Below are 27,046 nucleotides of genomic sequence, written 5' to 3'. Positions count from 1 at the left end.
GGGTAGAACCACACACTCCTACACAGACTCTCACTTGTGAAACACGGGTAGATCCACACACTCCTACACAGACTCTCACTTGTGAAACATGGGTGCATCCACACACTCCTACACAGACTCAGACTTGTGAAACACGGGTAGATCCACACACTCCTACACAGACTCACACTTGTGAAACACGGGTAGATCCACACACTCCTACACAGACTCACACTTGTGAAACACGGGTGGATCCACACACTCCTACTCAGACTCACACTTGTGAAACATGGGTGGGTGCACACACTCCTACACAGACTCACACTTGTGAAACACGGGTGAATCCACACACTCCTACACAGACTCACACTTGTGAAACACGGGTCGATCCACACACTCCTACACAGACTCTAACTTGTGAAACACGGGTAGAACCACACACTCGTACACAGACTCTCACTTGTGAAACACGGGTAGATCCATACACTCCTACACAGACTCACACTTGTGAAACACAGGTAGATCCACACACTCCTACACAGACTCTCACTTGTGAAACACGGGTGGATCCACACACTCCTACACAGACTCTTACTTGTGAAACACGGGTGGATCCACACACTCCTACACAGACTCACACTTGTGAAACACAGGTAGATCCACACACTCCTACACAGACTCTCACTTGTGAAACACGGGTAGATCCACACACTCCTACACAGACTCACACTTGTGAAACACAGGTAGATCCACACACTCCTACACAGACTCTCACTTGTGAAACACGGGTAGATCCACACACTCCTACACAGACTCTCACTTGTGAAACATGGGTGCATCCACACACTCCTACACAGACTCAGACTTGTGAAACACGGGTAGATCCACACACTGCTACACAGACTCACACTTGTGAAACACGGGTAGATCCACACACTCCTACACAGACTCACACTTGTGAAACACGGGTGGATCCACACATTCCTACACAGACTCTCACTTGTGAAACACGGGTGGATCCACACACTCCTACACAGACTCTCACTTGTGAAACACAGGTGGGTGCACACGCAGTCCTACACAGACACACACTTGAGAAACACGGCTAGATCCACACACTCCTACACAGACTCTCACTTGTGAAACACGGGTGGATCCACACACTCCTACACAGACTCTCACTTGTGAAACACGGGTAGATTCACACACTCCTACACAGACTCACACTTGTGAAACACAGGTGGATCCACACACTCCAACACAGACACTCACTTGTGAAACACAGGTAGATCCACACACTCCTACACAGACTCACACTTGTGAAACACGGGTGAATCCACACACTCCTACACAGACTCTCACTTGTGAAACACGGGTGGATCCACACACTCCTACACAGTCTCACACTTGGGAAACACGGGTGGATCCACACACTCCTGCTCAGACTCACACTTGTGAAACACGGGTAGATCCACACACTCCTACACAGACTCACACTTGTGAAACACGGGTGGATCCACACACTCCTACACAGTCTCACACTTGTGAAACACGGGTGGATCCACACACTCCTGCTCAGACTCACACTTGTGAAACACGGGTAGATCCACACACTCCTACGCAGACTCACACTTGTGAAACACGGGTTGATCCACACACTCCTACACAGACTCACACTTGTGAAACATGGGTGGGTGCACACACTCCTACACAGACTCTCACTTGTGAAACATGGGTTGATCCACACACTCCTACACAGTCTCACACTTGGGAAACACGGGTGGATCCACACACTCCTGCTCAGACTCACACTTGTGAAACACGGGTAGATCCACACACTCCTACACAGACTCACACTTGTGAAACACGGGTGAATCCACACACTCCTACACAGACTCACACTTGTGAAACACGGGTGGATCCACACACTCCTACACAGACTCTCACTTGTGAAACACGGGTGGATCCACACACTCCTACACAGTCTCACACTTGTGAAACACGGGTGGATCCACACACTCCTGCTCAGACTCACACTTGTGAAACACGGGTAGATCCACACACCCCTACGCAGACTCACACTTGTGAAACACGGGTTGATCCACACACTCCTACACAGACTCACACTTGTGAAACACGGGTAGATCCACACACTCCTACACAGACTCTAACTTGTGAAACACGGGTAGAACCACACACTCCTACACAGACTCTCACTTGTGAAACACGGGTAGATCCACACACTCCTACACAGACTCACACTTGTGAAACACGGGTGAATCCACACACTCCTACACAGACTCACACTTGTGAAACACGGGTGGATCCACACACTCCTACACAGACTCACTCTTGTGAAACACAGGTAGATCCACACACTCCTACACAGACTCTCACTTGTGAAACACGGGTGGATCCACACACTCCTACACAGACTCTTACTTGTGAAACACGGGTGGATCCACACACTCCTACACAGACTCACACTTGTGAAACACAGGTAGATCCACACACTCCTACACAGACTCTCACTTGTGAAACACGGGTAGATCCACACACTCCTACACAGACTCACACTTGTGAAACACAGGTAGATCCACACACTCCTACACAGACTCTCACTTGTGAAACACGGGTAGATCCACACACTCCTACACAGACTCTCACTTGTGAAACATGGGTGCATCCACACACTCCTACACAGACTCAGACTTGTGAAACACGGGTAGATCCACACACTGCTACACAGACTCACACTTGTGAAACACGGGTAGATCCACACACTCCTACACAGACTCACACTTGTGAAACACGGGTGGATCCACACATTCCTACACAGACTCTCACTTGTGAAACACGGGTGGATCCACACACTCCTACACAGACTCTCACTTGTGAAACACAGGTGGGTGCACACGCAGTCCTACACAGACACACACTTGAGAAACACGGGTAGATCCACACACTCCTACACAGACTCTCACTTGTGAAACACGGGTAGATCCACACTCTCCTACACAGACTCTCACTTGTGAAACACAGGTGGGTGCACACGCAGTCCTAAACAGGCACACACTTGTGAAACACGGGTGGATCCACACACTCCTACACAGACTCACACTTGTGAAACACGGGTAGATCCACACCTACACAGACACACACTTGTGAAACACAGGTGGATCCACACACTCCTACACAGACTTACACTTGTGAAACACGGGTAGATCCACACACTCCTACACAGACTCACACTTGTGAAACACGGGTAGATCCACACACTCCTACACAGACTCTCACTTGTGAAACATGGGTGCATCCACACACTCCTACACAGACTCTCACTTGTGAAACACAGGTAGATCCACACACACCTACACAGACTCAGACTTGTGAAACACGGGTAGATCCACACACTCCTACACAGACTCTCACTTGTGAAACACGGGTGGATCCACACACTTCTACACAGACTCTCACTTGTGAAACACGGGTAGATTCACACACTCCTACACAGACTCACACTTGTGAAACACGGGTAGATCCACACACTCCTACTCAGATTCTCACTTGTGAAACACGGGTAGATCCACAGACTCCTACACAGACTCACACTTGTGAAACACGGGTGGATCCACACACTCCTACACAGACTCTCACTTGTGAAACACAGGTGGGTGCACACGCAGTCCTACACAGACACACACTTGAGAAACACGGGTAGATCCACACACTCCTACACAGACTCTCACTTGTGAAACACGGGTAGATCCACACTCTCCTACACAGACTCTCACTTGTGAAACACTGGTGGGTGCACACGCAGTCCTAAACAGACACACACTTGTGAAACAAGGGTGGATCCACACACTCCTATACAGACTCACACTTATGAAACACAGGTAGATCCACACACTCCTACACAGACTCTCACTTGTGAAACACGGGTAGATCCACACTCTCCTACACAGACTCTCACTTGTGAAACACAGGTGGGTGCACACGCAGTCCTAAACAGACACACACTTGTGAAACACGGGTAGATCCACACCTACACACACACACACTTGTGAAACACGGGTGGATCCACACACTCCTACACAGACTCTCACTTGTGAAACACGGGTAGAACCACACACTCCTACACAGACTCTCACTTGTGAAACACGGGTAGATCCACACACTCCTACACAGACTCTCACTTGTGAAACACGGGCAGATCCACACACTCCTACACAGACTCTCACTTGTGAAACATGGGCAGATCCACACACTCCTACATAGACTCTCACTTGTGAAACACGGGTAGATCCACACACTCCTACACAGTCTCTCACTTGTGAAACACGGGTGGAACCACACCTACACAGACTCACACTTGTGAAACACAGGTAGATCCACACACTCCTACACAGACTCTCACTTGTGAAACACGGGTAGATTCACACACTCCTACACAGACTCTCACTTGTGAAACACGGGTGGGTCACACGCAGTCCTACACAGACTCTCACTTGTGAAACACGGGTAGATCCACACCTACACAGACTCTCTCTTGTGAAACACGGGTAGAACCACACCTACACAGACACACACTTGTGAAACACAGGTGGATCCACACACTCCTACACAGACTCACACTTGTGAAACACGGCTAGATCCACACACTCCTACACAGACTCTCACTTGTGAAACACGGGTGGATCCACACACTCCTACACAGACTCTCACTTGTGAAACACGGGTAGATTCACACACTCCTACACAGACTCACACTTGTGAAACACAGGTGGATCCACACACTCCAACACAGACACTCACTTGTGAAACACAGGTAGATCCACACACTCCTACACAGACTCACACTTGTGAAACACGGGTGAATCCACACACTCCTACACAGACTCTCACTTGTGAAACACGGGTGGATCCACACACTCCTACACAGTCTCACACTTGTGAAACACGGGTGGATCCACACACTCCTGCTCAGACTCACACTTGTGAAACACGGGTAGATCCACACACTCCTACACAGACTCACACTTGTGAAACACGGGTGAATCCACACACTCCTACACAGACTCACACTTGTGAAACACGGGTGGATCCACACACTCCTACACAGACTCTCACTTGTGAAACACGGGTGGATCCACACACTCCTACACAGTCTCACACTTGTGAAACACGGGTGGATCCACACACTCCTGCTCAGACTCACACTTGTGAAACACGGGTAGATCCACACACTCCTACGCAGACTCACACTTGTGAAACACGGGTTGATCCACACACTCCTACACAGACTCACACTTGTGAAACACGGGTAGATCCACACACTCCTACACAGACTCTAACTTGTGAAATACGGGTAGAACCACACACTCCTACACAGACTCTCACTTGTGAAACACGGGTAGATCCACACACTCCTACACAGACTCACACTTGTGAAACACGGGTAGAACCACACACTCCTACACAGACTCTCACTTGTGAAACACGGGTAGAACCACACACTCCTACACAGACTCTCACTTGTGAAACACGGGTAGATCCACACACTCCTACACAGACTCTCACTTGTGAAACACGGGCAGATCCACACACTCCTACACAGACTCTCACTTGTGAAACATGGGCAGATCCACACACTCCTACATAGACTCTCACTTGTGAAACACGGGTAGATCCACACACTCCTACACAGAATCTCACTTGTGAAACACGGGTGGAACCACACCTACACAGACTCACACTTGTGAAACACAGGTAGATCCACACACTCCTACACAGACTCTCACTTGTGAAACACGGGTAGATTCACACACTCCTACACAGACTCTCACTTGTGAAACACGGGTGGGTCACACGCAGTCCTACACAGACTCTCACTTGTGAAACACGGGTAGATCCACACCTACACAGACTCTCACTTGTGAAACACGGGTGGAACCACACCTACACAGACTCACACTTGTGAAACACAGGTAGATCCACACACTCCTACACAGACTCTCACTTGTGAAACACGGGTAGATTCACACACTCCTACACAGACTCTCACTTGTGAAACACGGGTGGGTCACACGCAGTCCTACACAGACTCTCACTTGTGAAACACGGGTAGATCCACACCTACACAGACTCTCACTTGTGAAACACGGGTAGAACCACACCTACACAGACACACACTTGTGAAACACAGGTGGATCCACACACTCCTACACAGACTCACACTTGTGAAACACGGCTAGATCCACACACTCCTACACAGACTCTCACTTGTGAAACACGGGTGGATCCACACACTCCTACACAGACTCTCACTTGTGAAACACGGGTAGATTCACACACTCCTACACAGACTCACACTTGTGAAACACAGGTGGATCCACACACTCCAACACAGACACTCACTTGTGAAACACAGGTAGATCCACACACTCCTACACAGACTCACACTTGTGAAACACGGGTGAATCCACACACTCCTACACAGACTCTCACTTGTGAAACACGGGTGGATCCACACACTCCTACACAGTCTCACACTTGGGAAACACGGGTGGATCCACACACTCCTGCTCAGACTCACACTTGTGAAACACGGGTAGATCCACACACTCCTACACAGACTCACACTTGTGAAACACGGGTGAATCCACACACTCCTACACAGACTCACACTTGTGAAACACGGGTGGATCCACACACTCCTACACAGACTCTCACTTGTGAAACACGGGTGGATCCACACAGTCCTACACAGACTCTCACTTGTGAAACACGGGTAGATTCACACACTCCTACACAGACTCACACTTGTGAAACACGGGTGAATCCACACACTCCTACACAGACTCACACTTGTGAAACACGGGTGGATCCACACACTCCTACACAGACTCTCACTTGTGAAACACGGGTGGATCCACACAGTCCTACACAGACTCTCACTTGTGAAACACGGGTAGATTCACACACTCCTACACAGACTCACACTTGTGAAACACGGGTAGATCCACACACTCCTACACAGACACACACTTGTGAAACACGGGTGGATCCATACACTCCTACACAGACACACACTTGTGAAACGCAGGTGGGTGCACACGCAGTCCTACACAGACTCAAACTTGCATGTAAACACTTCAAAGAAATCACCCCAGGCACTTCTGGTTGCATTCTGGATCTAATTTCAGTTGTACTACTAATTAGCTTCTTTTTCCAGGCGTGGCTGCCAATTGTGCTTCAGCCCTGGCGCAGATGTCCGCGGCATCATGTGTTCAGGATGAGAAGGAGGACAAGGAAGCCCCTGAGACCACGGACCCTATAGCACAAGGTACTGTGAACTCGTGCAGTACTGGGGTCGGGGACGTCCCTGCAACCTTCAGTGGGAAATGTTGTGTGTAGATTTCCCGATCTGCCTCGTCATGGACCACCCACTTTATCTGTATGCCTGCTCTGGATCGTCTCTGTAACTGCACTCTGCATCCCTTCACTGCTTTTACTTCAGACTGCCTCGACATCCTGACGTTCAGAGTCGTCCGCCCGGATGCGGTGCACGTCAAGCCTTTCGCTGTATCGCCGTGCATGTGATGATATGGAACAGGCCATTTAGTTCCCGAGTAACACAGGCAGAACGGTGCTGCTTCCTGACCCGTGCTAAACTCATCGACCTCAGCCACTTTGCCTCCAACTTGCCCCCTGCCCTCAAGTTCACCTGGTCCATTTCTGACCCCCCCCCCCCCTTCCTTTTCTCAATCTCACTGCCTCTATCTCTGGAGACAGTTTATTATAAACCCATGAACTCACACAGCTACCTGGACTACACCTTGTCCCAACCTACTACTTGTGAAAACGCCATCCCTTTTTCTCAATACCTTCGTCTCCGCCGCGTCTGCTCTCAGGATGAGGCTTTTCATTCTAAAACAAAGGAAATGTTCTCTTTTTTCAAAGAAAGGGGCTTCCCTTCCTCCTCCATCAACACTGCCCTCAACTTCATCTCTTCTATTTCACGCATGCCTGCCCTCACTCCATCCTCCCACCACCCTATCAGGGATAGGGTTCCTCTTGTCCTCACCTACCAGCCAACAAACCTTCTTGTCCAGCACACAATTATCTGTAACTTCCCCCACCTCCAATGGGATCCCACCACCAAGCACATCTCTCCCCTTCACCCCTCTTTCTGCTTTCCACAGGGATTGCTCCCTAAATGACTCCTTTATCCATTTGTCCCTCCCCACTGATCTCCCTCCTGGCACCTATCCTTGCAAGCGGAACAAGTTCTACACCTGCCCCTACACCTCCTCCCTCACTACCATCCAGGGCCCGAAAGAATCCTTCCAGGTGAGGCGACACGTCACCTGTGAGTCTGTTGGGGTCACTTGCTGTGTTCGGTGCTCCTGGTGTGGCCTCCTGTATATCGGTGAGACCCGATGTTTATTGGGAGACCGCTCCCTCGAGCATCTGCGCTCCGTCTGCCAGAACAAGCAGGATCTCCCAGTGGCCACCCATTTTAATTCCACGTCCCATCCCCATTCCGATACACCTGTCCATGGCCTCCTCCACTGTCGTGATGAGGCCACACTCAGGTTGAAGGAGCAATACCTTGTATTCCGTTTGGGTAACCTCCAACCCGATGGCATGAACATTGATTTCTCAAACTTCCAGTAATGCCCCCCTTCATTTCCCAACCCCTTTCCCCTCTCTCACCAATCAACTTCCCAGCTCTTTACTTCATCCCTCTGTTACGAACCCCGTAACTGGGTCACTCACCAGCAAAGATAGAGAGGCCCGTTGAAGTCTGATGGTGCTATTTTTAAAAGTCTTTATTTATAAAGGGGCACAAAAATAAGATCAATACTGACATTCAGATAATATACGTCGTCAATACTCAATCTAAAAACGCAAGTATAATAATAATCATCAATTAAGCAATAGCTCTATCGTTTGTCTAGGGGATATTGTATTGTCCGATGGAAAGATAAAAGTCATTGTCCTTTCAAGCTGCAGCTCTTTGGGTTTAAGAGAGACAGTTTTAAACTTGCCCGGGTCTTTATGAGGCCAATCCGTTGCGTCGGGGGAGTTGGTTCCCCGTTGTTAGTTCCAAGTCATTTTCCGTGGTACCAGCCACCAGCCCCCAGGCAAGGGAACCGAACGCACGTGGCTTCCTTCAAATGGCTTCCCGCTATTACGGGATTGCTAGCGATTCTTCTGGTGCGTCTGAACGGGTTGTTCCCCCAGACCCTCTTTAATACTTCCTCACGGGGTCTCAGATGTCAATCAGGTTGGGATGATACAATCCCTCAACCAGCCCACTCTGGTCATCCCCTGAGGGGCTTCAGTGACTAGTACAGTATTCAATACACAACGGTCTTCCGGAGACAATGGCCATGTCCCGTAGCTTTACATCGCTACGGGGGGGGGGGGGGGGGGAGAAACGTGACATCCAACACGTCTCTCTCTCATTTTCTGGGTCTCCTGACCCAAATTAATAGTGATCTTGCGATTCTCACAAAGGAGGGGGCTACCCCGCACCCTTCGGCCCCTCAGAGCTGTGGTACATTCATAACACCTCCCCCTCCAGGTTTCACCTATCACCTTGTGTTCCTCCCTCCCCTTGCCCCACCTTTTAAATCTACTCCTCAGCTTTTTTTTCTCCAGTCCTGCCGAAGGGCTTTGCCCAGAAATGACGACTGTATTCTTTTCCATAGATGCTGCCTGGCCTGCTGAGTTCGTCCAGCATTTTGCATCTGTTGCTTGAAAAGGTGGAAGAACTCACCAGGTTAGGCAGCATCTGCGGAGAGCAATAAACAGTCAATGTTTCAGGTTGAAATCCTTCATCAGGTTGGGAAAGGAAGGGGTTAAAAGCCAGAATAAGGTGGTGGGGGGAAGGGGAGGAATATAGCCGGCAGGTGAGGTGATATGTGGGGGGGGTGGAAATGAAGTAATAAGCTGGGAGGTGATAGGTGGAAGAGGTAAAGGACTGAAGAAGAAGGAACTTGATAGGAGAGGTGATGGCAGGTGAGAAGAGAAGAGGTAAGAGGGGAGCCAGAATGGGGAATGGAAAAAGAGAGACGTCAAGATTGTGGGTCTTGGATAGGAGGTGGAAACAAGGGAAAGGTTGGTGACAGGAGACAGAAGATCTCCAGAGTTGATGAGGGTGGTGATTTTCGTGATCAGTTTAATTGATGGTATACTCCTCTTCATAGAAGCTGCCCGGCCTGCTGGGTCCTCCAGCATTTTGTTTGTGTTACTCTGGATTTCCAGAATCCACAGAATCTCCTGTGTTTATAATTAACTCCTTGAGCCTGCTCTGCCATTCACGGAGGTTCAAGCAGTCAAAGGCATGCTCCATATTTACTTTTATTCCTTAATTCCTTTCTTAACAAATATACACCACTCCATGTTTTAAATTAACAATTGGCCTAGTATTGTTCTCTGCTTGTGAACTTGTATTGAGGTGCACCTAACTCGATCCCTGCAAGGCCTGGCTCCCTAGTCATAGACCCCCGACCAATCAGCAGGGGAACCTGGCCAAGTACTAAAGACCTGTGCTTATCTCTGAGATCTTTAACCTCCCATTTCAGCAGTCTGAGGCACCCACCTGCCCAACAAGAACGTGTTAACCTGCCTCAGTGACTATCGTCCAGTGGCACTGACATCCAAGGTGATGAAGTGTTTTGAGACGTTGGTGATGAAACATGCCAAGTTCTGCCTGAGAAGCGACTTGAATCCATTCCAATAAGCCTACCGGCACAAGAGTTCCAGAGCAGACCCCATTTCATCGGTTCTTCACTCAGCACCAGAACACGTCACTGAAATGTTCCCACAGATGATGGACTCCCTTGCTGGAACTCTTCATCTCATATTCTTGATTTTATTGCTTATTTATTATTATTTTTATTGTAAGTTTCATGCCACTGGACCCTGACTCTGATCTGTCAAGGGCAGTACAATGGCCGCCATGCATCAGCCTGCCCATGTTAAATGAAGTCAAGCACATGCATTCCCCGTTAAGGGAATCCTTCTTAACGTCCAGGGCCTGTGGATCCAGGATCCACTCGACTAGAGTGGTCTAACTCCCTGAGGGCCTCCTGTGTCCTGTGTGTGATTTTTCTTTGTGTCCCTGCAGTGAAACAAAGAATGGAGCAGATCGGGCGTCCCCACGGAGTCGAGTTACATACAGCACATGTGTTGTGCATGGACGCCATCCTCACCGTGGGCCTGGAGATGGGCAGCCACAACGTAGACTGCTGGCAACACATCTTCAGGTAGGTCACAGACGTTCTGCCACGGGAATCATAGAGTCATAGAGCACAGAAACAGGCCCTTCAGCCCACCTAATCTGTGCTGACCTAGTCCCATCTACCTGCAGCTCTATACCTCTCTTGCACACACACCTATCCAAACTTTTTTATATGTTGCATCTGCCATTCTGCAGGGGGCTCATTCCATGCCTTCACCACCCTTTAAGTGAAGACGTTCCCCCCTCAGGTGCCCCTTAAATAGTTCACCTTACACCCTAAAGCTATGACCTCTAGTTCCAGTCTCGGCCAACCTGAGGGGGGAAATCCTTTATGCGTTCAGCCTATCTATATCACTCATAATACCTCCGTAAGATCTCCCTTCATTCTCCCGTACCCCCGGGAATAAAGTCCTAGCCTATTCAATCTCTCCCTGTAACTGAGGTCCTGAAGACAAGGTGAGTAGTCAGAGAGGGATGGGGTTAGACAGACTTTGGGAAGCATAAAATCAGGTAGGACTTAGAGCATGTGGTTATTCCAGACTGAGGTTTCCACTGCCTTCCCTCAGCAAACCCCTTCCCTGCTCCCGACACACTGATTGGAAGGACGAGGTCAAACCGAGTCACTGTGCTTTTATGAGAAGTAAAACGTGTTTGACAGATTTGCTCAAATTATTTGAGCATGTGACAGGGGGAGGAGATAGAGAGGAACTGGTAAATGTAATGTATTGAGATCTCTAAAAGGCATTTGACAAGGTGCAACGGAACAAGTCAGTGCTTAAACTAGATGCCAAAGTATTGGTCAATGTGTGTTAGTGTAGGTTTAAAAACTGACTGTAACATAGAAAGCAATTATGAATTATTGGAATAAATAACATTATTTTCAGATTAGAGTGATTAAATGAGTTGAGACCCCCCCCCCACCCCCAGGGCAACACTAGTTAGCCCTTTGTACCAGTTAGTCCTCCATTCTCCATTCCCTTTTCTAACTTACAATGCCAGCCATTCCTTCTCTGCCACCCCTCAGCAGATGCTGCTCAACCCGCAAGGTTGGTCTTTGTTCCAGATTCCATCATCAGCTGTCCTTCATGTCTACACCTATCCCCTATTGTGCCTGACTGCATTTGTGAAGACGTGAGAGTCGTGGGGTGGAGTGTATTAACATGGAATGTGCGGCAGGGCAGCTTATAACTGGTCCTGTCAGTTTCTCTGAAGATCCATCCTGGGCAATTACAACTGTTACATACCCCGTAACTGGGTCACTTACCAGTAAGGATAGAGAGGTCTGTTGAAGTCTGATGGTACTATTTTTAACAGTATTTATTGATAAAAATACACAAAAATAATATCAATGCAAACACACAGATAATATACGTCGTCAATACTAAATCTAAAAGCGCGGGTATAATAATAATCAATAAGAAATAGCTCTGTCATTGTCTAGGGGATAATGTATTGTCCGATGGAAATAAAAAAGTCACTCAAGTTCATTCAAGCTGCAGCTTTTTGGTTGGAGAGAAAGACGGAGGTTTAACTTGCCCATTCCTTTTATGATGTCAATCTTTCGCGAGTCGTTGGGGGCTGATTTCCCCTTTGTGGTTAGCTAGAGCCGTGCTTCCGTGGTAAAGGCCCACCAATTCCGAGGCAAATGGAAAAGGACGCACGTGGGCTTTTCCACCGGCTTTCACTGTTACGCTGTTACAGGTGTTCTAGCGTTTCTTCTGGTGCGTCTGAAGGGGCTGTTCCCCAGACCCTCTTTTGTCCTGACTCACAGGGTCTCAGATGTCAATCAGGTTGGGATGATGCAATCCCTCCACCAACTCCCCCCCTCGGTTCATTGCCTGGGGGCTTCGATGCATCATACAGTATTCAATACACAATTCCGTCTCCAAGAGACAATAGATGTTATCAATGGTTCTGCCTTTTGGAGGCCAGGACACATTCCAAACACCTTGTGGATTCTGCATGTCTTTCTCTCATTTCCTGGGTCTCCTGACCTGACTTAATAGTGATCTTGCGATTCTCAAAAAGGAGGGGGCCACGGACGTAACACAACATGCCAGCGGCTATAGTTCATTCAGAAAGTCTGGTACGTCACCAAAGACTCTTCAAATTTCGACAGATGTATTTTGGGGAGCCAACTAACTGGTCATACCGATGTCTGGTATGGAGGGACGGCTGCGTAAAAGCCGCAGGAGAGTTGTAGACTCAACCAGCTCCATCATGGAGGCACAACCCTTCTCAACATTGAGGATATCTTCAGAAGACAATGTCTCATGAAGAGAGGATGTTTCATTAAGGACCCTCATCTCATTATTAGAATCAGGGAGAAGGAATGGGGGCCTGAAGATGCACACGGAGAAAACCTCACTATTTTACTCTCTTTTTGCACCGCTGATTTTCTTTATGTTTGTTATTGTACCTTATAGTGCTTTTAAAATGTCTTACTGCAGCTGCATAGCTACAAGCATAACGATATGTGTCAGTGATAATGAAGCTGATTCTGACTCCTCAGGGTATGCGAATACGTCAGCACGTTGGAGCACAGCCACTTCAGTGATGGAGGCTCCCAGCCTCCCATCGCCATCACACAGGCCCAGCAGGCATCGCCAGACACAGCACACTACTCCGCCAGGGACCCCGGCCTCGAGCTGGATACCGGCATCAGCAAACCCGTCATCCAGCCCTTCACCATCCAGGAGCTCATCAAAGAGAGCCACAAGGGGAAGGCGTTCGACAGCCGCGGGGGAGGTGTGCTGACTGGGAGTCAGGCCGCCAAGGTGGTCTGCACACTCTCTACCATGGCCGACAGGTAAGCAAGGGTTCAACATCGGCCGGCTTTGAATGAGGGGGGATCTTAATATTGAATATCAAAAGGTCCAGACAGAGTAGAAGTAGAGATGTTTCCTATAGTAGGGGAGTCTAGGACCAGAGGACACAGCCTCAGCTTAGAGGGATGCCCATCTAGAAAGGAGATGATGAGGAATTCCTTGAGCCAGAGGGAGGCCAATTTGTGGATGAATTGGTGCAGACGGCTGTGGAGGCAATGTTGTGGGTGTATTTAAAGCGGAGTAAGGGGGTCAAAGGTACGGGGAAAAGGCTGGGGAATGGGGTTGAGAGGGATAACAAACCAGCCATGATGGAATGGTGGAGCAGACTCAATGGGCTGAATAGTCTAATTTTGCTCCTATATCTTACGGTCTTGTGACTTCAGTGTGGGAACCTGAGTGGATCTGTTCTTCGATCTGATGTGCTGTAGTGTAACTGACAGGATCAATGTGGGACCTGTGGACCCTAGGAATTTACAGCAGCTTGCAATTATTACATCCTTGGATCTAGAGGACATAGTCCCAAGGGTTTGGAGTAGATTTAGGACGGAGGTGAGGAGGAACTGTTTTTCCCAGAGAGTAGTGAATCTGTTGAATTCTCTGCCCAGGGAAACAATAAAAGCTTCGTCATTAAATACACTGGATATCCAGTTGGATGAATTCTTCCATAGTAGGGGAAAAGCAGATCGGTGGAGCTGCGTCCACAACCATTCTTACTGAATGGCGGAGCAGGCTCGGCAGGCCAGATTCCTGTGTTTCATAGACAAATGTTGATTTTTAAAAAGCTACAGAAGGAGTAGGGGTCCAATGTGGGATGTTTTAAGGTGCATCCAGGTGTCCTGAGAGCCACTGGTTGGCCAAGGGAGGATGGGGCCATGAGCAAGGTTCATTTCAGACACAAAATGCTGGAAGAAGTCAGCAGGTCAGGCAGCATCTGTGGAAAGAAATGGACAGTTGGCATTTCAGGTTGAGATCCTTCATCAGGTCTTGGTCCGAAATGTTGACCGTTCATAGATGTTGCATGACGTGCTGAATTTCTTCAGCATTTTGCGTGCGTTGCTTTGGATTTCCAGTGTCTGCAGAACCTCTTGTGTCTCAGAATTATTTGTGGGTTCCAGAAAGAAGGGATTTCACCTCCAGCTTCAGAATGGGAAAGACAAGAAAGATTTAAAGGTTAGCTTTATTTGTCACCTGTACATTGGACCAAATGTGTCGTTTGTGTCAAATCAAATCAGCGATAATTGTGTTAAAAGTTCAAAGTAATGTTATTATCAAAGTACATATATGCCACCATATACAACCCTGAGATTATTTTCCTGCGGGCATACTTAGCAAATTTGTAGAAGGCAAACACGAGGAAATCTGCAGATGCTGGAAATTCAAGCAACACACCCACAAAATGCTGGTGGAACACAGCAGGCCAGGCAGCTTCTATAGGAAGAGGTACTGTCGACGTTTTGGGCCGAGCCCCTTTGTCAGGACAGTAACTGTAAATTGTAAACATCAGGAACTGAAAACTGTAAGCAAGCTGGACAAATGCAGATAATCGATAGCAATAAATAATGAGCATGAAATAACAAGTTAAAAGAATTCTTAAATGAGTACAGTTATCCCCTTTTGTTCAAGAGCCTGATGGTTGAGGGGTAGTAACTGTTCTCGAACCTGCTGATGCGAGTCCTGAGGCTCTTGTACTTTCTACCTGATGGCAGCAGAAAGAAAAGAGCCTGGCCTGGGTGGTGAGGATCTTTGATGATGGATGCTACTTTTAGCGTTTCATGTAGCTGTGCTCAATGGTTGAGAGGGTTTTACTTGTGATGTACTGGGCCAAAACTTATACCTTTATTAGGATTTTCCACTCAAAGGCCTTGGTGTTCCCACACCAGACCAGTCAGCCACCACATTTCTGGTGCCAACACAGCATGCCCACAACTCACTACCCCTTGCCCGTACTTCTCTGGAATGTGGAAGGGAACTGGAACACCCTGAGGAGGTAACATGGAGAGTGTACAGGCAGAAGCAGGGATCGAACCGCAGTCTTACAGCTACCTTCTGAAAAGTGTTGTGCCAACGTGGTGCTACCATGCGGCTCCAGGAGACCTTGGGGTTGTTCTCCTTGGGCAGGGAATTTGAGAAGAGATGGATGATCATGTACCAGATGAAAGGGCATGCACCAGACGTGTAATGAAGATGGGAAACATTAGAATTGCCCAGCAGATCAGGGTGAATCTGTCGAGAATGTTAACAATACAGACTGAGGAACCTGTGTTAGATAGTTCTAATGAGGTTCTTGGACATGCAACACTAACTCTGTTTGCTGCTGGCCTGCTGAGTGTTCCCAGTATTTTCTCTTTCTATTTTGTGAAAAATATGTAAAGTTTTGGGTGAAAGGAGGGACGCATGGAAGGTGAGAAGGTTTTGTCACACTGAGAGTGTGAAAGATCCAGTCTGTGTGGTTGGTGCAGACTGAGGGGGGCTTTGGACGGGCATGGGAGAGGGAGAGAAAGAAAAAGCAGAACTGGAGAGTAGCCACACACATAACACTGGAAGAACTCAACAGGTCAGGCAGCATCTATGGAAATGAGTCAAGAGTCGACATTCAGGGCCGAGACCTTTCTTCAGGACTTTTGGGAATGTTGTGGGAGCATCTATCCATGACGGATTTCAGAATCAGGTTTGTTATGACTGTCGTTTTACATTCTTTGTTTAATGGTTGCAGTGCAGGGCATACAAATTATATAATTTACACAAATAAACCTATGTTGTAAAAGTGGAATAGCTAGTAGGGTTCATGGGTTCATGGACCATTCAGAAATCTTTTGATGGAGGAGAAGAAGCTGTTCCTAAGTCATTTGAGTGTGGGTCTTCAAGCTCCTATACCTTCTCCCTGATGGGTGAAATGAGAAGAGAGACCTCAGTGATAGATGTTGCCTTTTTGTTGTGTGATGGAGCTGGTAACCCTCTGCACCGTCTTGTGATCCTGTGCACGGGAGTCTCCACACCAGACAAGTCAGAACGTTCTCCACCCTACGTCTGCGGGAGCCTGTGGTATCCCATGGCCAGCCTGGTTCGCTAGCTCTCTCACCCACACAGTCACCGTACAAACTCTCTACAGACAGCAGTGGCAATTGAACCCCAATCACTGGTACTGTAAAGTGTTGTGCTAAGCACAACATGTCAGAAAGATTTTCCTCCTCTGTCCCCAGGGTATATATATACCTAGCACAGCAAGCTCTCAGCACTCTTCTGCAAATGTGCCTGGGTTGGAACAGCTCCAGAGAGAATTACAGATCTTAGGCTCAGGTTGGATAGAGTCAGTTCGGGTTCTGGAGGGGCAAGATTGCCACATGAGGAGCCAGTCGGAAATCAGAGGGTCTTTGGCGGTACGACGGTATGACGCCTTGACTTTTTGGTGGAAGAGAGTTACTGATCTGGTCAGAGTAAAGAGAGATTTGATCACAGACTCAAGACAACTCCAAACTAAAATCTGGCAGAGAGAATCGCCAGTAAATGCAGCTTAGGCAAACTTAACCCTAACCCTAATTCACTTGGAAATACCCGTGATTACTACTGGTTTACAACTGTCACATGTATCAAGGGGCAGTGAAATGCTTCTATCTGTGTGTTTCCCAAACAGATCATGTAGTACATAAGTACCTGGTCACAGAAAGAGCAATAGAGCAGTACAGAACAGAAACAGGCCCTTCGGCCCACAACTACTGCTCTCCCTAAAGCTGCACCTGGGCAGTAGTCCTCCTTGCCTCTCCCAGCTATATACATATCCAAGTTTCTCTTAAGACCATAAGACATAGGAGCAGAAATAGACCATTTGGTCCATTGAGTCAGCTCCGCCATTCAATCACGGCTGATCCTCTTTCCCCTCCTCAGCCCCCCTCCCCGGACTTCTCCCATAACCCTTGATGCCATTTCCTATCAAAAACCTATCAAGTTTTGCCTTAAATACACCCAACGACCTGGCCTCCTTAAATTTAGTTAAAGAAATTTCTCTCATTTTACATGGAGGCCCCTCTATCCTGACGCTGTGCCCTCTTGTCCTAGACTCCCCCACCATGGAAAACATCCTTTCCACATCTACTCTGTCTAGGCCAGGGGTCGGCAACGTTTACCACTGAAAGAGCCAATATGGACCCATTTCCCACAGAAAAGAAAACACTGGGAGCCACAAAACCCGTTTGACATTTAAAATGAAATAACACTGCATACAACGGTTTTTTTTTGCCTTTATGCTATGTATAAACAAACTATAATGTGTTGCATTTATGAAATTGATGAACTCCTGCAGAGAAAACGAAATTACATTTCTGCATGCAACAAAAACATTTTGAACTCCGAAAAAAAGACGTTGGGTTGAAGGTTACTCCATAGTTAGCCTACCTTGGATCAAAGGATTAAAAGAAAGCGCGCACTGGCGGGTGTCAGGCATTGGCAGTGGTGATGTATATTAATAGCGATAAAAAACACGTTGTAGCGGTGTAGCGCTACACGCAGCGCTAAAATAAAGACACTGCAGTCAAAGGTAACTTTATTCAAACTAAACAGCCTTGATTTAAAGCCTCCCTCAACCCGTCCCCGTGGGCGCGGATGCTCCAAAAGACACGTACTCACAAACCCCCGTAGGCTATCTCCCTTAGCCAGAATGGTGGCTAATTGTGAGCTGGTTCGGATGTGCCAGGAAATGGGTCGCCACAACGTTTTTAGATTGTACAAGATCACCATAATCTTCAAATTTCGAATTACATTTCAAAAACTAACAAACTACGGGGAGCTGCAGCACAGAGATGAAAGAGGCGCATGCGGCTCCGGAGCCGCGGGCTGCTGACCCTTGGTCTAGGCCTTTCAACATTCGAAAGATTTCAATGAGATCCCCCCTCATCCTTCTGCATTCCAGTGACTACAGACCCAGCCATCAAATGTTCCTCGTATGATAACTCTTTCATTCCCAAATCATCCTTGTGAACCTCCTCGGGACCCTCCCCAATGCCAGCACATCTTTTCTTAGATGAGGGGCCCAAAACTGTCCACAACACTCAAGGTGAGGCCTCACCAGGGCCTTATAAAGCCTCAGCATCACATCCTTGCTCTTGTACTCTAGACTTTTTGAAATTAATGTTAACATGGTGTTGGCCTTCCTCATCACTGACCCTACCGTTTTTATAGAGATGGTAGAAGGGAAAGCTGAATGCAGATTATAGTCTCGCGGTTACAGAGAGAACGCAGTGCAGGTAGATAAATAAAGCACGAAGACCGCGGAGAGGTAGATTGGGAGATTGAGAGTCTATCTTTCTGTGAATGAGAGGGAACTGAAGTGAACTTATTCCTACATTTTTTATCCCTCCCTCGTTCTCCACACTCTCCCCACCCGACAGGTTGTTTGAAGATGCTGCGGTGAAACTGAATCTGACCGCTCTGGTCGGATTCCTCAGTCAGTTGCGGAAGGCGTCACAAGCACAGCTGTTCGACTCCGCCACAGAGATCGTGGACTACTCGCTAGCGATGCCAGGTAAGCCCTTCCTAACTCTTCCAGCTGGCCGGCATCTGAGGAGCTGGCTTTAATCCCCACTCTCTGACGGTAGGGTGGCTCTCTGGGCAGAGCTGAAGATTGTGCACCTGTTCATCTGAAAAAGACCCCCATCTTGGAGTCCACTAACTGGATGGTCATCCCATTCGTCCCTGTCAATGAGCCTCTAATGGACACCATGAGAGAAAACGCCCATGGTGAATCTGAAGTCTAAAGTCATCCTGAGCCCCTTTCAAGTTCCTAAATTATTCATTACCAAGTGTATTCCACTTCCATTAAACTGAATTAGAGTAACAGCTGTTAGCCTGTCTCTGAGGAGCTCGCCGACTTACTTGGTAAGGTTCATCTTCCAGTATCCATTGTGTGGGTGTGGGTTTTACAGACACAGCCGTGTTTAACTGCTTGATCCCTAATTGTCCAAGAGAACATGGCGAGGAGATGCCTTCTTGAAACTCTGCGGTCCTTGATGTGTGGCTTTTAGGAAGAGAGTTCCGGGACGTTGATGCAGTGATAGTCACATAGAATGGTATGTGGCTTAGCTGCAGTCTGCATCATTGTTATAGTAGCTCAGAGGAATGCCATTCTGTCTATCAGGTTAATCTGTCCCTGTCAGCCCAATTCGCACTCTCCTTGTTTCTCTGAACCCCTGTAACTTATTCTCCCTCACACGTGGCAGTGTAATGGTTGGCATTGGTTATAGCACTGGTGATCAGAGTTCAATTCCCGCTGTAGTCTGTAAGGAGTCAGTACTTTCTCCCTGTGACCGTGTGACTTTCCCACGGGTGCTCAGGTTTCCTCTCACATAAGACCATTAGACTTAGGAGCAGAATTGGGCCATTCGGCCCATCGAGTCTGCTCCACCATTCCATTATGGCTGACTTAATATCCCTCTCAACCCCATTCTCCCACCTTCTCTGTATAACTTTGACATCCTGAATAATCAAGAGCCTTGAATACAGGCAATGAACTGACCTGCTCCACTGTCTGTGGCAATTAATTGCACAGGTTCACCACCTTCTGGCTAAAGACATTTTTCTGCATATCAGTTCCAGATAGACATCCCTCAATTCTAAAGCTGTGCCCGCTGGTCACAGACTCCTGCACTATAGGAAACATCCTGGCCGCATCCTCTTCGTCTGGGCTTTTCAATATCCCATAGATTTCAGTGAGATCCTGTGGTGAACTACATATACCTGTCTGGACATGCCCCCCCCCCCCCCCCCCGCTGACTGCTCCTGTGGCTCCTCCCACGGACCCCGGTATAAAGGCAATTGGAGACACAGCCCCGGCCTCAGTCTCCAGGATGTTATGTGATGGTCACTTGCTGCTTGTGCTTTCTTCCAGCCAATGAAAGCCCACCTTAACCCACGTCTCAGAGTTATTGATGGCGCATCAGATTCCCCCTTATTTTCTAAACTCCAGGCCCAGAGCCACCTGGTGCTCTTCCTATGTTAACCCTTTCATCCCCAGGATCATTCTCATGAACCTCCTCTGGACTCCCTCCAATGCCAGCACGTCCTTTTTGTTTTTAAGATAATTTCTGATTAGGAAGGCTGGAGTCAAACTGGACACACTGGAGGCTGTGGTAGAACAAAGGACCTTGTGGAAAATCCTGGCAAATCTGGACAAAGCTCCTCCGTTCAGTAACAGACTGAGACAACTGCGCTGCTCCAAAGAGCGCTGTATGAGGCCTTTCTTACCCTCGGCTATCAGACTCCATAATGAGTCAACCTGTGGCCAGGGGGATGATGCCCCCTCCTGTCAGACTGTTATTAACCTCTGTTTACCAGAGTTCTGTTTAGGTCTGTTTACCACACCCTGCTGTCACGGACACCCTGTGCAATACCACCATTACTTCTTATCTGGCTGGTGTGAATGTGCACCCAATACTGTATAATATCTCGGTAATTCTTACACTACCATCTTATCAATGTGAACTTGGAAATCTTGCAAATCTCATAATCTTTGACTTGTAAATCTTGTACATCTTATTTTTAAGGTAACTTTTGTTTATTCTTTCTTACTTCTAATATTTGTATTTCTGTGCACTTGTAATGCTACTGTGAAACTAATTTCCTTTGGGATCAATGAAGTATCTGTCTATCTATAAGGGGCCCAAAGTTGCTCACAATACTCCGACTGCAGTCTGACCAGTGCATTATAAAGAAAGTCTCAGCTTTTGTACTCGGGTCCTGTCAAATTGAATGCTAACCATACATTTGCCTTCCTTACCACATACTCAACCTACAAGTTAACCTTTAGGGAATTCTGCTCGAGGACTCCCAAGTCCCTTTATACCTCTGATTTTTTAAAAATTTTCTACCTGTTTGCAAAGTAGTCCATTCCTTTATTCCTTCTGCCAAGTGGCTTTTTCCACCTTCAGACTTTGTGCAGGTGATTTTCCCAAAACTGCTCACAATACTCCAAGTGTGGTCTGACCAGTGCCTTGTAAGGCCTCAACGTTACATCCTTGCTTTTGTATTTTAGTCCTACCGAAATGATTGCTAACATTGCACTTCCCTTCCTTTCCACCAAGCGAAACTGTAAGTTAACCTTTTGGGAATCCTGAATGAGAACTCTTAACTCCGTCTGCAAAATAGTCCACGCCTTTATTCCTTCGGCCAAAGTGCATTACAATACACTTCTCTACATTATATCCCGCCTGCCACTTTTTTGCCCATTCCTCCAATCTGTCTAAGTCCTTCTACAGACATCCTGCTTCCTCAGCATTTCCTGCCTTCCCACTTATCTTCATATTATCTGCAAACGTGGCCACAAAGCAATTAATTCTTTCATCCGTACCATTGACACACTGTACAATGTGAGAAGTAGTCCCAACACTGCCCCCTGCAGCATGACGCCAGTCACAGCCAGTCAACCTTTACCCTGACTCTGCTTCCAGCCAGTCAGCCAATCTCCTGTCCATGCTAGTACCTTTCCTGTAATAACATGGGCTCTTATTTTGTTAAGCAACCTCATGTTCAGCACCTTGTCAAAGACCTTCTGAAAATCCAAATAAACTACACCCACTGACTCTCCTTTGTCCATCCTGCCTGTTAGTTCCTCAAAGAACTCCAACAAATTCGTCAGGCAAGATTTCCCCTTAAGGAAACAATGCTGACTTTGGCTGACCTTATCAAGTGCCTCTTGAAACCTCATCCTTAATAATGGACTCCATCATCTATTCAACCTCTGAAATCGGGACGATCCATGCTAGAAACATAGAAAGCCTACAGCACAATACAGGCCCTTCGGCCCACCATGCTGTGCTGAACATGTACTTACTTTAGAAATTACCTAGGGTTACCCATAGCCCTCTATTTTTCTAAGCTCCATGTACCTGTCCAAGAGTCTCTTAAAAGACCCTATCGTATCCACCTCCACCTTCATCGCCGGCAGCCTATTTCACACACTCATCACTCTGCATAAACAAACCTATACCTGACTGTACCTACTTCCTAGCACCTCAGAACTGTGCCCTCTGGTTTTAGCCATTTCAGCCCTGGGAAAAAGCCTCTGATTATTCACACGATTGATGCCTCTCATCATCTTGTACACCTCTATCAAGTCACCTCTCATCCTCCGCCACTCCAAGGAGAAAAGGTTGTGTTCACTCAACCTATTCTCATAAGGCATGCTCCCCAATCCAGGCAACATCCTTGTAAATCTCCTCTGCAACTTTTCTATGGTTTCTGTATCCTTCCTGTAGTGAGGCGACCAGAACTGAGCACAGTACTCTGAGTGGGGTCTGACCAGGGTCCGAGATAGCTGCAACATTACCTTGTGCCGAGAGTAGTGTCTGATCCGTTCTGTTGGTTAATGGGCATTTGATCCACAGGGGAGGCCAGATCCACGCTAGACCGCCGCAGCACCCTGCACCTCTTCCGGCTGGGTGACGTGATGCTGCGGATCGTGCGAAGCCGGGCTCGTCCCCTCCTGCACTTGATGAAGACCTGGGGCGTTGTGGGCCCCCACTTGGCAGAGGTACGTGCACAAATTCTTCCGCTGGATATGGGTGTCTGGCCCAAGGCAGGCATTTGTAATCTGACCCATAACCTCCCCAAAGACACGTGGAGTCACCAGATTAATTCAGAATCAGGTTTATTATCAACGGCATGTGTCGTGAAATCTGTTATCTTAGTGGCAGCAGTTCAATGCAATACATAATATAGAAGATAAATAAATTAATCACAGTATATGTATATTGGAGGTGAATGGATGTGAAAATGAAAGGAATTATGAAGCAAAGATGGCACCTGTGAAAAATCCATCACTTTTATGGATGAGAAATGGAATTCCTTTGATAAGAATAAACTAGTTAATAGGCTACATAATTAAAACAATTACATCATGTGGATGATGTGCTGATGCTTAGCCAGTGAAAAACGAGAGAGGTGAAAAAACAGTAGTTTGGCCCCTATACCACTTTCTGCCAGTGAGTGGCAATGGACCGCCACGTACTGTGAAAAACACGTGAGTTTGTTAGAAAGGACAAATCTTATGAAAAGTATTATTTTAAAAAAACAGGGGTTTTGGCCTGTCTACGTTGCTGCTAGTGATTGAGTCTGGGGAGGGTTGGACCAGACAGGAATGTGATGAGAATGAAGTAAGGTTGGTGTAAAGGGGTCAGCATGAATACAATGGGCCGAATAGCCTGTTTCCATGCTGTGTTAATTCATAAATTACAGTAAGAAATATATACTACATATTAAAAATTAAATTGTGCAGAAAGAGAGCAAAAATAGTGAGGTAGTGTTCATGGGTTTATTGTCGATTCAGAAATGTGATGGTGGAGGGGAAGGAGCCGTTTCTGAACCGATGATATCAATGAGATTAGGGCCTGGGTGATGGAGGTCCTTAAGGATGGATGCCGCCTTTGAAGCCTCGATGATCCTTTGATGAGTATCGGTCTGTGTTCCCGTGACTTCCATTCCTGAAATCCACAATCAGTTCCTTTATCTTACTGATGTTGAGAGCAAGGTTGTTTCTACACCACTAAACCAGCTGATCTGACTCACCCCTGTACACCTCCTCGAGGGTAGAGCAACGGCTAAACACATATCCTGGAGGAGTGCTGGCGTTGATTGTCAGGGAGGATGAGTGTCAGGTGTTTGGCAGGGCTTTGGGTTTTGGTGCCTTGGTCCAACAGGTTCAACATACACTGCTGTTACGTCACAGCAGGTAGCGACAAATACTGCACCACTGGAAATACTCAGCACGTCAGTCAGCGTCTGAGGAGGTTTACGTTTCAGATTGACAACTTTTCAAGTACTGGAAGTGGACTGTGTTGTCCTGAGAAGCAGTGAGTGTTGGAATTGGATTATTATTGTCACATGTGGCAAGGTACAGTGAAAAGTTTGTCGTGCACACTGTTCATACAGTGTACTGAGCTAGAGTAAGGGAAAACAATAACAATGCCGAATGAAGCGTAAAAGCTACTGAAAAGGTGTAGCATAGGTCAACGATAAGGTGCAAGGTCACACTGAGGTAGATTGTGAGATCAAGTGTCCATCTTACTGTACTAGGGAAACATTTAATAGTCTTACTACAGCTGGGCAGAAGCAGCTTGTGTGTGGTGGTGTGTGTTTTCAGGCTTTGTGACTGCTGCCTGATGGGAAAGGGGAGAGAAGAGAGAAAGCCGGGGGGGGTGTTTGATTCTGCTGGCTGCTTTACCGAGGCAGCGAGAAACAAAGAGAGTCGGCGGAGGGGAGGCTGGTTTCTGTGCTGAGCTGAGCTGTGCCCACAACTCTCTGCAGTTTCTCGCAGTCACGGATGGAGCAGCCACCCCACCGAGCCGCGATGTATTGAGATGGGACGCTTTCTGTGGTGTGTCATTAAAAATTGGTACGGGTCAAACTTCTCTTGAGGAAGTAGAGGCATTGGTGAGCTTTCTTGGGCATAGCATTAATGGACTGGCTTTTGGTGATGTTTGCTCCTGGGCCTGTGCGTGTAACTAGGGAGGAATAGTAATCACCTGTTTATCAGGCAGATGCCTTAGCTCAAAGTGCTTCGCAATGGGATAAAGTGTACACATTAAAATAAAAGACAAATTGATGTTAGTTAAAAGCAGGGTTAAATAAATAGGTTCTGAGCTGGCATTTAGCTGAGTTTGTACCCCTCATAGTTTCAGATATTGAATTCCACAGTTCAGGGACATAGTTCCAAAAGAAGCTGACCTGCCAGTTACCTTTCGAGGGAGATTGTTTAAATTTAAGAGACCAGCAGAAGAGGAGCTGAGAGCTCGAGAGGATTATAAAAGGATGCTGTGATGTGCTGTGGTCCCGGATCATCAATAGCTTTAATAACAAGTAGGAGAGTTTGCAAATCAGTTCTAAGAGATACAGGAAGCCAGTGCAGAGTGGCTGGGGTGGGAGCGATATGCTCCCTCGTCCTGGTTTTGGTCAAAAGTCTAGCAGCAACGTTCTGAGTGAGCTGAAGTTTGTCAATACTGCCTCGCAGTAAAAGTGTTTTGTTGTACCGCCAACATCCCATATGCCTTGTTTGCTAGTGCTTCCAGAATATTCACCTGTCACGACTGACTGTTAGAGTGGTAGAGCCTGGATTAAAGTTGTGATGGTGGTTGTCCATTATATTTTATGGTGACAGGAGTCCTGTCAGGGAGAGTTTTTAGAAGTGGAAAAGCCATTGCGCTGGGGACTTTGTTGGGTGCAGTGGATGGCCGTGACCTTCTGGTGCCTTGTCATGCCTTTCGGACTCCGCCAAGCCTTGCAGAACCGCCTTCCTGGCTGTTGGATCTCACTGTTGACCTCATCCGCCCGGTCCAGCTTCTCGTGCTCGGACAGGCGAGTCCCTGACTTTTCGAGTATGAGCCCGCCAGCTGCCCTCACCTGGTTTAGCCCACCTGTCGAAGCGGGGTATCGGGGTGTGGCTGCTATTGGATGCAGATGGCTACTTGGGGCCACAGGTGAGAGCTGAGTGTCCAGTGGGGGTCAAAGGTGAGTGTGGACACAACGAGCCCCCTCATTAGAGGTGCTACCCCTCCCTGTACACCCCATACACTCCAAAGGGCAATGTTCTACCAGTCTGCTTTCCCCCTTGCGTACGCTCACCAGAGGTGGTGTCCCTTTGCTTCAGGCTGCCTGCCACAGGGAGAGGCACGTATCCCAGAAGGCCGTCTCCTTCATCCATGACATCCTGACAGAAGTCCTCGCGGACTGGAACGAACTGCCGCACTTCCACTTCAACGAGGCTCTGTTCCGGCCGTTTGAGCACATCATGCAGTTAGAGCTGTGCGATGAAGATGTGCAGGATCAGGTAAGCCTGTCCGTAAGGTTTCTGATTTAGATTTACTTATCACGTGCACACCAAAACATACAGTTTACAAACCTAGGGAAGGGGGTCGAGAGGGATAATAAATCAGCCGTGACGGAATGGTGGGGCAGACCTGATGGGCTGAATGGCCTAATTCTGTTCCTGTCTTTAGTAGAT

At 47.7% G+C, this 27,046-nt stretch overlaps 1 protein-coding gene across 5 annotated transcripts in view; it reads left to right on the top strand.

Annotated features, from left to right (window-relative positions):
* Positions 1 to 27,046, top strand: part of arfgef3 (ARFGEF family member 3) — a 650,801-nt gene that overhangs the window by 556,057 nt on the left and 67,698 nt on the right. For all 5 annotated transcript variants that reach the window (XM_059986710.1, XM_059986711.1, XM_059986709.1 and 2 more), the window contains 6 exons: positions 7,217 to 7,327; positions 11,123 to 11,261; positions 13,749 to 14,045; positions 19,446 to 19,579; positions 23,436 to 23,581; positions 26,693 to 26,872. In XM_059986710.1, the coding sequence (XP_059842693.1) occupies positions 7,217 to 7,327; positions 11,123 to 11,261; positions 13,749 to 14,045; positions 19,446 to 19,579; positions 23,436 to 23,581; positions 26,693 to 26,872 (1,007 nt within the window). The remainder of the gene's footprint in view (positions 1 to 7,216; positions 7,328 to 11,122; positions 11,262 to 13,748; positions 14,046 to 19,445; positions 19,580 to 23,435; positions 23,582 to 26,692; positions 26,873 to 27,046) is intronic.

Source organism: Hypanus sabinus, chromosome 12, assembly GCF_030144855.1.
Source record: "Hypanus sabinus isolate sHypSab1 chromosome 12, sHypSab1.hap1, whole genome shotgun sequence".
In the NCBI taxonomy this organism is placed as follows: domain Eukaryota; kingdom Metazoa; phylum Chordata; class Chondrichthyes; order Myliobatiformes; family Dasyatidae; genus Hypanus; species Hypanus sabinus.
This window is presented reverse-complemented; position numbering and strand designations above follow the sequence as displayed.